This window comes from Orcinus orca, chromosome 3 (genome assembly GCF_937001465.1).
Source record: "Orcinus orca chromosome 3, mOrcOrc1.1, whole genome shotgun sequence".
Classification (NCBI taxonomy): domain Eukaryota; kingdom Metazoa; phylum Chordata; class Mammalia; order Artiodactyla; family Delphinidae; genus Orcinus; species Orcinus orca.
The window spans coordinates 58,779,636-58,795,724 of record NC_064561.1 but is presented as its reverse complement, the minus strand read 5'-3'; the positions used below and the strand labels follow the sequence as shown (position 1 = coordinate 58,795,724).

The 16,089-nt window shown below is 54.1% G+C and overlaps 1 protein-coding gene across 7 annotated transcripts in view; it reads left to right on the top strand.

The window, feature by feature from the left end:
• NDST1 (N-deacetylase and N-sulfotransferase 1) overlaps positions 1-16,089 on the top strand; it is a 69,114-nt gene that overhangs the window by 16,081 nt on the left and 36,944 nt on the right. For all 7 annotated transcript variants that reach the window (XM_033406734.2, XM_033406733.2, XM_049707795.1 and 4 more), the window contains exon 2: positions 14,230-15,132. In XM_033406734.2, coding sequence (XP_033262625.1) covers positions 14,620-15,132 — 513 coding nt within the window. In that variant the 5' untranslated portion in view covers positions 14,230-14,619. The remainder of the gene's footprint in view (positions 1-14,229; positions 15,133-16,089) is intronic.

Genomic DNA, 16,089 nt, shown 5'->3' with positions numbered 1-16,089 from the left:
TGAGGTTGTCTTCATGACTAAATGAGATAATACGTGAAGTGCTGGGTATAATACCTGCCCAGAATGAGCTCTCAAAAATGGTCATTGTTGGGAGTTCCCTGGTGGTCTAGTGGTTAGGATTTGACACTTTCACTGCCATGGCCTGGGTTCAATCCCTGGTCAGGGAACTGAGATCGCGCAGCCAAAAAAAAAAAAAAAAAAAAAAAGGTCATTGTTACAAAGACCCATCAGTGCTGGTTGAACTGAAAAGTCAAGGGAGGGCATGGTAGAGTAGACAAAGCTCTGGACCTGGAGGAGGAAGATGTGGGCTCCAGGTTCATTGCCAAACGTTGCCTCACCGTGTACTTTTGGGAAGTCACTCTTCCTCCAGGAACCCCACTTTCCTCATTTGAGAAGGAGGGAAGAAATCCCTGCCATGATCTTAGAAGCTTGTCATGTGATGCCAGAGCAGCATCTGTGAAAAAGCTTTGCATCTGTGCAGTGATTTAAAAATGGCACAGTGGTGGCTGTGGTGTGCCGATGGTGACGAGGACGTTGTAGCCACAGCAGTGGACAACTGGCTGGGGTGGAGGCTGGTCAGTCTGCAAATGCTCAGCACCCACACAGGCTTCCCGTTCCTGCCTGCCTGCTCCCGCCTCCAGCAGCCCGCCTTTAGCATTAGCCTCAGCATCGCACACTCGAAGATGTAGGAGGTGCAAAGACCCGATGGCATCTTCTGAGCCATAGTGAGTTTTGGGTTATCTGTGGCAGATCCCATGGAATGTAGGATTACAGCCAGGCACTGGTTCAAATCTCAGCTCCGCACTTCCCAACTGGAAGCTCGAGCCAGCTGCTTAACTTCCCTGAGCCTGTTTCCACATTTGTAAAATGAGGCCTTGATGAAGCAGAGGCCAAGCGTTTAGCAAAGGGCATAGCACACGGTTATAGGGAGAGGTTGTATCGTGGTGGAGCATGGTGCCTGATGGGCTTACGGGTGGCGGGAGTGGGGGTCATTGTGCCCATTTCTGGGGATGAGCAGTGGAGGTCACTTACACTCCAGAATTGCCCAGCTTCGAGTTAGAAGGGCCCCTGGAGTCATCTGGCACCATTCCACTTTACTGGTGAACAGAGCAAGGCCTGACAGGAGCGGGTACTTGGTGGGGTCACTGGCAGGTTAGTGCAAGGCTGGGCCTAGGGCGAGGCGAGGGAGGCCCTTAGAGGCAGACTGTGAGGGGCACTCAGGGGCCGCGGTGCGACTCTGACCAGTGTCATGCAGGTGCATGCCAGCGCCTGGGAGTGGGCGCCTCCTTCGTGTTTGTGCCTGCTGCCTGGATGCCTCACCCTAGCCCAGTCTAGGACTAGAGTGCCAGTCTCCCGACCCCAGGAACTGGTCCCCGAACCTTGGGGGTCTGGGGACACCTGTCAGCTACCTTGTAGAGGCTCACCAAGGTCCCCTGGCCCCTTTAAAAAGGACCTTCGATAAATAGGTCACCTGCCCGGTGCTTTTTACTCTGTCTCTGCTCTCTAGCGGTCTGTGATGCAGAGAAAGCGAGGTCCTCCCGCCCCCTCTCCCCACCTGCTGCCCCTTCCCCTGCCAGCTGCGCCTCCATGTAAGCATTTGAGCCCCTCACCCTGGAGGGGAGGCATGTTAGCGGTGGGCTTCTGTCACGGGACAAGCCCCAGTGAGTCTGGAGGGACGAGGCTGCTTTCATGCGGGCCCTGATGAAGCTTCCCTGGCCTTAGCAGGCCTGGGTTGTGCCCACCAGGCCTCCAGGAGATTAGGGGGCTTCTGTGGCTCCAAGTGCCTCAAGACTTTCCCTTCGTCTTTGTTGCCCCCAGTGCACCTGGCTTCCCTCCACTCTGGCCACAGGGCCTGGAGCCTTTTCAGTTTCCCCAAGGCTTCTGGGAAGCCTGGTCTTGGGGTGTCCATCTGGGCCAATCTCCCCATCACCACCTCCGGGCCTGCAGGCTGGGCCTCAGGTGACCTGTGAAGAGGTGGCCACAGCTGCTAATCCCTGCAGGGGTTCCTGGGATCACCCTGCGCTGGCAGGAGCCTAGGCCACCCTTGTGGTTTGATGTGAGGTGCCTTGGACAGTCAGCAGTTTCCATCCCCAGGCCCTACATGTACAGACATGCCATTATTTTCCCCACTGCTGCTCTTGGGACCTGAAATTCTGCTACTTAGCAAGTTTCCTGGTGCTCTCCTTGGTGTCCTCTAAAAAGGCAAATACCAGGGCTTCCCTGGTGATGCAGTGGTTAAGAATCCACCTGCCAATGCAAGGGACATGGGTTCGAGCCCTGGTCCAGGAAGATCCCACATGCGGCAGAGCAACTAAGCCTGTGTTCCACAACTACTGAGCCTGCGCTCTAGAGGCCGTGAGCCACAACTGCTGAGCCCGTGAGCCACAACTACTGAAGCCCACGCGCCTAGAGCCCGTGCTCCGCAACAAGAGAAGCCACCGCAATGAGAAGCCCACACACCACAACTGTGTGATCATGGCCGAGTTGCTTCTCCTCTCTGGGCTTTGTAAGGCCCTCTTCAGCCCTAGCACCTCCGCACTCTGGCAGTTACCCTTCTTTCTTTGCGGGGGTTAGGGGACGGGGCAGGGAGGGCAATGGAAGGGCCTGGCCACTGAGCAGGGTTGGGTCAGGGACCAAAAGCCAACATCACAGGCGCTTTGACCACCTGCTGGCCTGATAGGAGATATCAGTCCTTCTTCCTCTTCTCAGGACAGGCAGGGAAACTGAGGCCTGGGGTGGGGGAAGGGCCCTGCTTGGATCGCATAGGCAGTCAGGCAGGGCTGCAGCCAGAGCCCGGTTACCCTTGCTGACAGTGAGGGCTCAGCTGCTTCTGGCTGCTACCTTTCTTGAGAGGAAGCCTAGGGCCCATTGACATCAGGGTCAGGGACGTGCTTTCTCCTCTTCCATGGAAGGCACCTCTGGCAGAGCAGGGGTGAGAGAGCGGGATCCCTGCCTGCTGAGGGGTCCCCTGGGCATGGGGCAGAGTCAGACAAGACATCCTCTTCCTGAGGTTCAGGAGGTAGGGGTCGGTGGCCTCTGGCAAGGGACATGGTGGTGAGGAGGCCTGGAGGCTTCTGGGAACGTGGTTGGTGGCTCAGGGTGCCCTAGGGCCACCCGCTCCCTCCCAGAGAGGGAATTGGGTGGACAGTCATGCTATTTGTCCTGGCTCTGGGATTAGTTGTGACTGTGTTACGTGAGGAGCGTGGAGCCATTAAGAGGATGCGGTGACGCGAAGCGGAGTGGAGCTGAGCGGCTACTGCCTGGAGCTCGGGTGGGTCCTGTCATTTTCTCCCCGGCCTCCCTGTACCCTCTGACCACAGCCCCGTGTCCCCTCCCTCCCGTCCAGTCCTCCCAGGTCTGTCTGATGTGTGTGTACCCACAGTGTGTACGTGTTCATACCAGTGCAGGAGGGGGCCAGGGGGTGCAGGGGTTAGGGCAAGCTGGCCCCTAAGCCTGGCACCGGGTCCTGTCTGCATTCAGGACCAGAAGTGGGTTCCTCAAGTGTCCCAGCCCCCAGTACTGCACCAGGGAGATGGGCCAGGGCTGACCTGGCAGATTCCTGATGGAAAAGGAGACCATGGCTGAGGGGTGGGAAGGAAAGGCTTAGCTTCTCTTTGAGCTTATCCTGACAGCTCAGCAAGTTCACAAATCCACCTGAAGCCAGCAGGTCTGCGAGTTAAAGATTTACTGCAAGGCCATGGGGGGAGCTGGAATGACGAGGTCCCCGGGGCTCAGATGTTACATTCATGGCTTCAGTCCTATCTTGACGGTGAGGCTATGGCTTGTTTAAGTCAGACGGGCTGCTACAGAGTTTCCATTTGGCTTTTTCCACTTGGCTTTTGGAGAGGGGGGCGGTCACAACCTCCCTGAATTTGTATGGAGTATGGCATCTGTCTGGGGAGAGTCCACTAACAGCCTTCATGATACTCTCAAAGGGTTCTTGTTTTTAATTTAATTTATTTTTTATTTCTTTGTTTTTTTGCGTTGGGTCTTCTTTGCTGCGCATGGGCTTTAGTTGTGGCAAGTGGGGGCTACTCTTCGTTGTGGTGTGCGGGTTTCTCATCGCGGTGGCTTCTCTCGTTGCGGAGCACAGACTCTTGGCACGTGGACTTCAGTAGTTGTGGCTCGTGGGCTCTAGAGCGCAGGCTCAGTAGTTGTGGCGCACGGGCTTACTTGCTCCGCGGCATGTGAGATCTTCCCGGACCAGGGCTTGAACCCACATCCCCTGCATTGGCAGGCGGATTCTTAACCACTGCGCTGGTTAGGGAAGTCCTCTCAAAGGGTTCTGTAACCCCAGGAGGTCACAAACTTCTGATCTAATCTCTACCCCTTGCTGTCCAGGTAAGGAAACAGGCTCAGAGAAGGGAAGGGTATTGCCCAGAGGGAGCCAATGGAAGCACTGGAATGCTGATGTGGACTCCAGGCCCACGCGGAGTTTGCTTCCACATCCTAGAGATGGAGGGCTCCCCCACCCCCCATACACCTATTTCTCAGAATCTGTCAGGGATCATGTGGCAACCTGGAGTGGGCAAGTGGGAGGGCAGGGGCCGGGGCTGACCAGCATTTCCCGGCTCCTCTGCAGGGGTGGCAGACGGGGGAATGAATAATGGTAAACTTGTTTGTACTTCTTTGAGAGAAGATGACAAATAACTGAGGTCGTGATTGGGAAGTGCTTGTACCTGGCGTTCAGCAGACCTGTGAGGCTGTCCAGTCACCGTTGTCCTTTGAGTTGTGGCCCCTTTAGCTGAGATCTCCTGCGTCTGAGCCTCACCACCTCTCTCTCCCGTTCCTCAGCATGAGGCCTCTGCCTGGGGCATAGAGGCAGCCTCCCTTTCTCATGTGGGGTCTCTGCCTATCTGGGGATGACACAGGCCCCCGGGGCGGGGGAAGGTGAAGACCCTCTGGCTGAGGTCCTGCCTCTGGGGATCTGTGGTGCCCCTGTCTGCCCGTGAAGGAAGGCTTTCCCATTGCCAGAGGAGCCGATCAGCCTGCGCTGAGGCAGCTGGGGCTGGTTACCTGCAGGAAGCCTGTCTCTGGGTACGTTCTGGGCCGCCGACCTGGTTCAAGGATGGTGTGGAATGCTGGGCAGCTGCCCGGAGGTTACAAGCAGGGGCTCCGAGGTGGGCCGGCTTGGGGTTGTCCTGGTTCTCCCCCTGCCCAGCTGTGTGACCTTGAGTCAGTTGCTTCGTACCCTCTCTGAGCCTAGGTTTCCTGCCTGTGAGAGCGCGTATGTCGGCGACACCAGCTCTCAGCGTGAGGATTGGGTGTGATAAATCAGGGAAAGCTGGTGTGGGGCTGGCAGGTTACCAGGAGCTCAGTCAGTGCTGGCTGCTGTCAGCGAGGGAGGTTATGATATTTGCAAAGAAATATCTTTCTGTTTTTTTCAAGTGCCTCTGATCTGAGCCTAAGAAAAATAGCTAGGAATGGATTTGACTCTGCGTAGATGGATTTGGGGGTTGGGTGGAGAGAGTCCTATTTTGGGGAGTTCCGTGGGCTAACGAAGAGCTTGCCTTGTGAGGGTCCTGCCCACCTTGGTCTGCCCTAGAGCGTCAGTGGCACCAGAGGGCAGCTGGTCCTGACCTGTCTTGTTCCCCACTCTGCCTACCCCCTTGCCCCCAGCTGTCTTGTTTGTTTGCTCAGTAAACTCTTTTCTTCAGAGCTGGTGCAAAGATAAACTCTCAACTCAGGGCTTGTTGGAAGAAACACAAATTCTCAACAAGTGGCGGGTATAAGTTCTTGAGGTTTTTGTTGGGCATCCCCCTCCGGGGAACCCAGAACAAATGCCAGGTTGAGAACTGGGGAGTGAACCGGCGCTTTATGCTTTGTTTGCCTGTCAACTGATGCGTGATTTGTGGGTCTGCTTCCAAGAAGGATCGTTAGAGGCTGCTTTTGATGTTAAAACACACGTAAAATGCATGAAAATGAAAACGGAAAGTGGTATTCAAAGGGAGTGGAGCATGGGGTGTATGGACGCTGGCTTATGTCAGCTGTCCTAGGTGAACACGGAGGGCGTGTGTTGCTGAAGGATGATGAGCTGGCGCCTCTGTGCTGAGACTCCCAGTTACCCGCTTGTTAGCTCTGTGGCTGGGCAAGTCATGGGCCCCCTCTGGGCCTCGGTTTCCTCATCTGTGAAACGAAGGGAACGTAGGTCATGGTGCTCTTGTAAGGATTAATAGTGGCATGTAGTGCAGGCATATCATGTCTAATAAATGGAAGTTCATGTTTTAATGCATTTAGCTTGGCGATTCCTCATAGCACATTCAAAAAGGGAAAGGTCGTCGGCAAGGGCACTTTGCTCTTAAGTACCTGCTGTGGGTGGGAGACCGCTTCTGCCTTGGAAGGCTTTAGGTGAAGTTGGGGACCAGTGTTCTAGTTATAATTGCAGCCGACATCTGGCAGCATAAATCCACTGCATGGTGGGGTGTGGAGCCGGAGAGCTCATCTAGGACTTCTGACATCCACAGCTGGCAGAGTCCAGCTCGCGGCTGAGGCTGGCCTCGGAGGAGGACGTGCAGGGTTTTAGTGGGTAAGAAAATGGGCCAAGGCAGGTGGGGGTGGGGCAGGCCTGGCAACGCCACCCGGAGGGGGGGGGGTCCTTTTCTCTCTCTGGGCCTCAGTGTCCCCATGTGTTCACTGCAAGATGGACTGTACACTCTGTCACCCTGAGACCCTTGAGCCAGACTCCTGCCAGTCCCTTGGTGGCAACCGTGGACTCCGGGGTGACTGATGGGCGGCACCTTAGCCCCCAGCCAGGCGGTACTGCGGGGCTATGGGGGGTGGTGTGTGCAGCAGATTACAGCAGAGGAAGGGATTTGCTTCTGGTCTCCGCCTCCCAAGGGTGTAATTGCGCTGGAGAAACTCCTGCACAGCTGGGAAGCAAATGTGGAGGATTTTCTTTGCTGTACGTGGTGGGTGGGGCAGGCTAGGGCGGGGTAGCTGGTGGAGCAGCATGGCTGTGGGGTATGGCTGGGTAATGGGTGGTGGCGTGACTGTGCTGGGGGTGTGACAGGATGGGAGGGGCCCAGTCAGCTCTGGGGAGTGGCCCTGGGATTGCATGTGGGGCTACCAGTGCCCGGCTGGCAGCCACTCCTCCTCCCCGAGGCCAGGTGCCCATTCAAATAATTTTGAGCCTGCTTGTGGGGCTCTCCCTGAACTCCTCTCAGCTCCCCGCCCCATACTCGTGCCTGTGACCCAGATGCCCGTGATGACACCATTGGAACATCTCGGCACCATGTGAGTTTGCCTGTCCATTCGTGTGCCTGTGAGAGGGGAGGGAGTAGGGGGCATGGTCAGGAGTGACCCAGGCAGGGTGAGCATGGGCTGGGTGAGCATGCGGGGCTCTGGGGACCTGCTCCATTCACCCGGCAACAGCATCACACCAGATAAAACCTTGGAGCCCAAAGGCCTGCATCTTCAGTGCCCAGTGCCAGGCTTGGTACCTGGCGGTGCTCAGGTACAGAATGAGGGAGCAGGGAATGGATCCTCTGCTTGTTCCCAACTTCCAGTGTGCTCCCAAGCCTGACGTCTCTTCCTCTTTCTGGATCCACTATCAATTTGATATGTGGCCTTGGGTCAGTTCCTTCCTGAGCCTCAGTTTCCAACTCCATTAAATGGATAATCATTTTGTTAGCCTGTATCACTATGTGCCAGGCACTGAGCAGCTTTACACATATCATCTCTCTTACTCTTGGCAACAGCCCTGCAAGATAGATTAGTATAAACCCTATTTTATACTTGGGGAAATGGAGACTCAGAGAGGTCGAGAGATTTGTGCAAAGGTCACAGGCTGGTAAATAATGGAGGCAAGGTTCAAGACCATGCAAGCTGGCTCCAGTCTGAGCCTTTAACAGAGATGCTAGCAGCCATTGCATCACTGCCCCTCAGACGGTTGGGGTGAAACAGCATGATGCATTCGGCCCGTCACAAGAGGCCTGCTGCACATGGCAGGCAGCAGGTACATGGGAGTTGGGTTGTTAAGTGCATTTTACCATGAAAGGCACAGGGAGCTCTTGGTCTCATTCCTGGAGCCCACCTGTCTATCCATGGCAGAGCTGGACCTCCTCCCCAGTCCTGCTCTCTAGACAGCTTGGTCTCCGAGAAGTCCCTTGTACCTCTGCCTCCTTTTCCTTTGGGTCCTAGAGAGGATTGTGGGGGCACCAGAGCATTTTGGAGTGACGGGTGGGGTTGTGAATGACTTTCAACTCCAGAGCAGTGGCCACAGTTACCGTGGTATTTCCCGAAAGTGCAGTGTTGCCATGGCATCTCCATGACAACCAGAGCATCTCATTCATTATCCCCAGCACCTTGGCAGGGAAAGCTAGGCCTAGGGCTGGGAGAGCACAGTGGAAGCCTGGCCGAGGGCTGGAGGCCTTGGTAGCTGAGGCCCCCTCATGCTCTCCCCTGTCCCTGCCAAGATTCCCCTATGGGCTCTGGATCCATCACCATTTCTTGGGGTCTGGGTTCAAATTTCAGCTCTGTCACTGACTAGCTATATGGTTTTGGGCAAGTGACTTAGCATCTCTGAGCCTTATTTTCTGCCACTGTAAGTGTGAATAATGACAGTACTAGTTGTAAGGATTAATTGAGAGAAAGTATGTAAAAGTGCTTAGCACAGTGCCTGGCTCAGGGTAAATGCAGTTAAAAACAACAATGATGATAATTATAATGGTATTATTGCTATTATTTTTATTATAGAAACACCTGGGCTTCATGGAGGACTGAAAGTCACTTCACCTTGGGCCTCAGTCTCCTTATCTGTAAACTGGGAATAATAACAGCTGCTCATCATTTATATCCTGAGTATTCAGTAAGGACCATTGCTGGGAAAAGTGATGGGAGCTTCCACAATGAATCAGACTTGTCCCTGCCCTTTGGGGCACCCAGGCATGTGGGGAAGCCCTCTGTGTGCCAGGTACCAGGCAGGGCCTGCCCATGCACAGGTCAGTATATCCTGGTTCTGCCCCGTGATCTGCAGGTTCCAGGGCACAGAGCCGTGTGTAGAAATGCCCCAAGTCTGCTCTGCATGGACCACACACTCAGATGTGCTCGGGCTGGGCAGGAAGCCACATGAGAGAGGGAGGTTGGTTATGGGACTGTGTTAACCCATCTGAGGTGGGCGCTTTATAGTGTCAGCTGATGGTGGCCAGTGGGCGTGTGTCACCAAAATGTGCTTTTTATATTTCTTTTTTTAATTTTATGTATTTATTTTATTTTTATATTTTTGGCCATGCTGTGCTGCATGCGGGAGCTCTGTTCCCTGAATGGGGATCGAACCCGTGCCCCTGCAGTGGAAGCTCGGAGTCTTAACCACTGGACTGCCAGGGAAGTCCCTAAAATGTACTCTTTTTAAAGAAGTCAGAAGTTCTGACTTTTATATGAAATCTCCTGATTTTAAGATGTTGATAGCTAATCTCCAAGAAAAATGCTGTCAAGGAACAAGAATGCTGCATCCTGTTTTAGCTTGAGGGTCCTGGTTTTCAGCTTCCATGCTATAGCTTAGGGATGGGGTGGGAGCCTAAGGAATGGGACATGGGGGCGGGAAATGGGGTGATGGGTGGAGATGACTTCAGAGAGGTGATGACATTGGAACTAGGGTCTTGAAGGATGAGTAAGTGTCCCAAGGGGTAGGGGGAGGCGTTCCAAGCAATGGGAACTTCATTAGCAAAGGCTTAGATGCATGACCAAGATTGGTGACTGGTTGGGCGAGGCTGGAGTTGAGGAAAACGGCTGGTGATGTCGGCAAGGCCCAGGCAGGCCCAGGGCGGGAGGGAGGTGTTGAGGCCTCAGCCCCCCAGCTGTCCTTGAGGCCTGGGTGGCTGCAGAGGGGTTAGAAACCCCCAGTTTGCCATCCCTTGAGCTACAGGGGTACAGGAATTCAGGCGGGCACGCAGGGCCTTGAATGGCTGGTGCCCGGCCTTTGAGGGGTCACAGTGGGGCCAGTGCTGGAGGCCCCCGTTGCCAGCTCACTGGTGGTCAGCACTTTGCCAGGGTATTCGGCCTTCTCTGGGGACGGGGGCTAGTTGGCCCACTCTCTTTCTCCCTTTACCCTCTCTCGGGCCTGGGCTTTGCATGGCCTTCTCCCTAGCCTGCTGGCCTCTCTCTGGCCTCTGCTCGTCCATCCAGCTCCCGAGCAAGACACGGCTTCTCAGAATGGGGATTTGGGATTCCAAGGGCTGTTAGAGACTTGAGAGAGAGAGAGCACGGAACTTGATGGTGCTTTGTGCGCTCAGGTGTTACCCACATCGTGAGTATGTTAAATAGGCAACAGGAGTGCATGAAAACAGCGGCTGACCCTTGCTCAGCACTGTGTGCCAGGCACGGCACCTCCTAGGTATCCACTCATTTAATTTTCACAACTTTGGGAAGTATGTCAAGTTTTCCCATTTTACAGATTAGGAAGCTGGGGGCACTGAGAAGTTAAATAACTTGCCCAAGATTACAAAATTACTGGGTGGTAGGGCTTGGGTTTGAACGAAGCTGCCTGGCTCTAGTCTGCCCACGTAATCCTTAGGCTCTACTAACTAGGGCTTTAGGTCCATGGATGGGGTAGGGGACACGGGGTTTGGACTCTGAAATTGTTAAAACATTTTCTAGCATGTGTGCATATTTTTTATGGAGAAGTGTTGTCAGATTCACACAGGGGTCTGTGCCCCCGAGACGCCTGAGACTGCTGGTTGTGTCATCATTAGCACACATGTGGAAAGGCTGTTAATGCAATAGACCAAAGGCCGGAGACCCGCAGTGCCCAGGCCTGCAGGGGATGTGGGGCTAGTTGGCCCGAGTAGGCAGGTGCCCCCAGGCAGCAGGCAGGACACCTTCGAGGCAGCTCTGCCTCCCCACCCACTGTGTTCCTGCCCTGGCCCCAGGCCAAGGGGTGGGGCTCGCTGTGGCTGCAGGGCAGAGGGCTGCCCTTATCAATGGGAGGTGGGACATGGGTGCCCTTTGGGAATAATTGCAGGGCCAGTCACCTCAGCTCTTGTGGCTCCACCCAGGAAGCCTGCCCCTTCTGGTCCTGCTCTCAGGTGGAATTGCAGGGACTCCCTGGAAAGCTCTGCCTACTGCCTTAGCTCCAAGCTGTGTATGTGTCCCTCACTGTTCCTACCCCTGGTCAACCCTTTCTTGGTCTTCTGGCCAGTTCAGCTACCACTTCCTCCAAGAAGCCTTCCGTTGTCCTCCCCCTTCCTCCTGCAGGGGGATTAAGTGCCCCTCAGTTCTCTCAAATACCCTCCCTTCCCCTGTCACACTCCCTGCATTGTAGGTGCTTGCTTTCTTGGCTGCCCCAGCTTCCCTGTGACGCTGGCACATAGTAGAGACTGAACTGTAGAATATCAGAGGTGGAAGAGCCCCCAGACGCCATCTGGCCCAGGCCCCTCTCTAACAGGCAAGAAGCCCAGAAAGGGGCAGGGTGTGCCTGGGGTCACACAGCACGTTATGGCAGAACTGGGAGCAGACCCGATGTCCAAGACATGTCCTCATTTCACACCCCTGCCTCTTGCTTCTGAGCACATCTTTTAAAAACATTTGTTTTCTTATATTCACAAAAATAATAAATGATTATTGTAGAAAATTTAGGAAACAAAGGCAAATAAAAACCAGAGATAATTGTTACCATTTTTGTTTTGTTTTTTGGATTCGTACCAGTTTCTGGCTTATGCATAAAATTTTTCACAAAAATATGACCATGCATACGGTCTTATAAATGTTTTCCACTTTAACAATATATATGGTAATTATATTTCTTTCTTTTTTTTTTTTTAATTTTTGGCTGCATTGGGTCTTCGTTGCTCCGTGCAGGCTTCCTCTGGTTGCGGTGAGTGGGGGCTACTCTTCTTTGCGGTGCGCGGGCTTCTCATTGCAGTGACTTCTCGTTGCGGAGCGTGGGCTCTAGGCGCGCAGGCTTCAGTAGTTGTGGCGCATGGGCTCGGTAGCTGTGGCTCACGGGCTTAGTTGCTTTGCGCGGCATGTGGGATCTTCCTGGACCAGGGCTCGAACCCATGTCCCCTGCATTGGCAGGCAGCTTCTTAACCACTGCGCCACCAGGGAAGTCCTGGTAATTATATTTCTATGTCAGTAAATGTCCTCCTTCAACATATTGTAAATGGCTGCCTGGGATTTCATCACATGCTTGCATTATAATTGCTAAAGACAATCCCCTATGGTTGGGCATTTGCTATTATAAACATCCGTTGCTGTTATAAACAGCACTGGGAGTCGTATTCTTGTGGGGAATTCTTGACACACTTCTGCAATTACTCCCTGTAGGATAAATTCCTAGAAGTACAATTGTAGGGTCTCTAGTATACTGTATCCACGCTAAGCATATCATATAGTCTTGGGCTGGGAGGGATTTTGAAGATCTTCCCTGCAACCCCGATTCTGGGTCTGAGGCTCACATTCCCTCCCTGGCAGCAGCCCAGTCCCTCACACCTTCTGTCCTTGTCCCCGTCTCCCATCTCCAGGGGAGCTCTTCTGCCAGCTTTCAGCAGCTGCCTCCACTCATGTTAAAGGGAGACTGGAGGACCGTGGTATGGGGGGGCGCTGTTTGGGTGAGGATGTTGGGCAACTTGTGATCCTCAGGTTGGGGGGCTCAGTCGCCTGCTGTCCTTGTGCCACTGTGGGCACGTACCCTGAGGATGAGAGATGCCTGTTGCGTTAAGGGGCAGATAGCGACAGCTGCGATTTCTTGAGTGTTGCTTATGCCGGGCTCCTCTGACAGGTTCACTCACTTGTCCCTTGGCCCCACCCCGATGCTGCAGGGGTGGTGCTTTCCAGATGAGACCACTGGTGTTTGAGAGGGGCTCCTAGCATAGCCAAGCTGCTGATGCCTCACAGCCCTGAGTTTTGTTTTTTGTTTTTTAACATCTTTATTGGAGTATAATTGCTTTACAATGGTATGTTAGTTTCAGCTTCACAACAAAATGAATCAGTTATATATATACATATGTTCCCATATCTCTTCCCGCTTGCGTCTCCCTCCCTCCCACCCTCCCTATCCCACCCCTCCAGGCGGTCACAAAGCACCAAGCTGATCTCCCTGTGCTATGTGGCTGCTTCCCACTAGCTATCTACCTTACGTTTGGTAGTGTATATATGTCCATGACTCTCTGAGTAGGTTGTTTCCGTAGGTTGTTTCGTAGGTTGTTTCCATCTCTGGGCTATTGTAGATAGAGCTGCAATGAACATTTTGGTACATGACTCTTTTTGAATTATGGTTTTCTCAGGGTATATGCCCAGTAGTGGGATTGCTGGGTCATATGGTAGTTCTATTTGTAGTTTTTTAAGGAACCTCCATACTGTTTTTAAGGAACCTCCATACTGTTCTCCACAGTGGCTGTATCAATTTACATTCCCACCAACAGTGCAAGAGGGTTCCCTTTTCTCCACACCCTCCCCAGTATTTATTGTTTCTAGATTTTTTGATGATGGCCATTCTGACTGGTGTGAGATGATATCTCATTGTAGTTTTGATTTGCATTTCTCTAATGATTAGTGATGTTGAGCATCCTTTCATGTGTCTGTTGGCAATCTGTATATCTTCTTTGGAGAAATGTCTATTTAGGTCTTCTGCCCATTTTTGGATTGGGTTGTTTGTTTTTTTGTTATTAAGCTGCATGAGCTGCTTATAAACTTTGGAGATTAATCCTTTGTCAGTTGCTTCATTTGCAAATATTTTCTCCCATTCTGAGGACAGCCCTGAGTTTGAATCCTAGCCTGAGCCTTAGTCTTTTCGTCTGTCAGATGGGGCTGCTGGGTGCATTCAGAGAAATGGGTGGGGAAGCACGTGGGGAAGTGAGGGGAAGATGGTGAGAACGCGGTGTTGGGTCGTGATTTAGAATTCCACCTCTAGCTCCTAGGCCTTGCAAATGTTTATTGTCTCACTTTGTCCTTCCTGCTTCTGGAGTTTTCTTGGTTTAGACTTGGACTGATCATTATGGTAAATAGCAACTATCATTGTAGACATCATATGCTAGGTACTGCCCAGTGTGATTTATACACATTAGTGGATGTAATCTCCCAGCCTCTTGTGAGGCAGGTACTGTTGTCAACACACGGGGAGGCTGAGGCTCAGAGAGATTGACAAGCTTGCCCCAAATCATGAACTCAGGTTGGGTAGCGGTCATTGAATCTGGGCCCACCGCGAGGTCAGGACCTGTGTGGGTCCACAGTCAGCGGACCCCCGGAGCCCACACTCTGACTTTCCGCCTTCTGACTCTCCTCCTCTCTCCACAGCCTTAGCCCCGGGGGCCCCACCGAGCGAGCGGCATGCGGCACCCCCAGGCATGCCCAGCATCCTTCAGCCCACTGCCCAGCCCCCCCAGGAGGCCCTAACGCCCTGGGGCACTTCTGCTGTGCACAGGACCACGTGGGGGTTTGCCATGGTGACATAAAGGGGCGCGGAGGAAGGAAGGAGCGCAACCAGCCGCGGACTGCACCCCTGGCTGGGAGGAAGGGCTGGGGCCCGGATCCTCCACTGCCACTGCCACTGCCCACTTCGGGCCTTGCTCGCTGAGTCTCTGTGAACTTGTTGGTCGGTGGACAACTTGGGAGTCTTCTCCTGCGTGGGGCCTTGGGGCAGCCGGGGCGGCCGGGCCCCCGGTGGCCGAGGTCTCGGGGGCCAGGATGCCCGCCCTGGCGCGCCTCCGCAGGCTGTGTCGGCACATGTCCCCGCAGGCTGTACTTTTCCTGCTGTTCGCCTTCTGCCTGTTCAGCGTTTTTGTCTCGGCCTACTACCTATATGGCTGGAAGCGGGGCCTGGAGCCCTCGGTGGACGCCCCCGAGCCTGACTGTGGGGACCCGCCGCCCGTGGCCCCCAGCCGCCTGCTGCCACTCAAGCCCATACAGGTGGCTGCCCCTTCCCGCACGGACCCGTTGGTGCTGGTGTTCGTGGAGAGCCTCTACTCCCAGCTGGGCCAGGAGGTGGTGGCCATCCTGGAGTCTAGCCGCTTCAAGTACCGCACAGAGATTGCACCGGGCAAGGGTGACATGCCCACACTCACCGACAAGGGCCGCGGCCGCTTCGCCCTCATCATCTATGAGAACATCCTCAAGTACGTCAACCTGGATGCCTGGAACAGGGAGCTGCTGGACAAGTATTGCGTGGCCTACGGCGTGGGCATCATTGGCTTCTTCAAGGTATGTGGGGAGCGGGTCCCCGAGCTGTGGAGAGCTCCAGCTGAGTTTGATTCTTATCCCCACACTTGCTAACTGGGTGTCTGACTCTCCTCACCTGAAAAATGGGTGTAATGGTAACGCCTCCTCCTAGGTTGTCATGAAAGGTAAGTGGGTGAGTGTAGGTAAGGCACTTGGAGCGCCTGGTGCCTGGCGTCTAGTAGGTACTTTTTAAGTATTAGCTTTCATTGGGAGCACACGACAGGGGCATTGCCTTCCATGCATGGGGCCCGGCACACAGCAGGCTCGTGCCTAAGGGAGGCCCCAGGGATGGGTGCAAGGGAGGAGAGCATATGCCCTGCTGGGTCCCTCAAAACCTTTCATGTCGGTCCTCCCAATGGATGAGGTGTGTCTCTGTTTTGCAGATGGGCAAACCAAGGCTCAGGAGGATTAAGTTAGGTCACAGGAGGCCATGTAGCCAGTAAGTGGGAGAGCCAGGGTCTGAACCCAGACTTAGACAGTTGGGGGCTCTGGGTCCCGCACCCTTTCCTCTTGGCTGTGGAGCGGTGTGGAGTTTATGTACCTCTTGAACCAGAGCCATTTTGCGTTGGAAGAAAGAAATCCCAGTGGACCGGTGAGCTGCTCTGGGCTCCGCGGGGTACCCAGAGCAACTGCTAGGCCCACAGCCCTTGCTGAAAGTGTCGTGGAGGAGCTGTCCTTGGGGAGGAGGTTGTGAACAGCTGGATGGGGGATCCAGAGGCTCTGGTCAGAGAACTCTGATGCGCAAGCTGGGTGGTTGGGACTGTAGTTGGGTGCTCGGGGGTGTTTGTTCCATCATTCAGCAAATACTGAGTGCTTGCCATGTTCCAGGTCCTTTGCTAGGCACTGGGGACACAGTGGTTATCGAAGTGTGCAAAGTCCCGGCTGTGGTGCTGCGGACATTTCAGTGCAGTGGGTGACTAGACAGTGAACAGATAAACA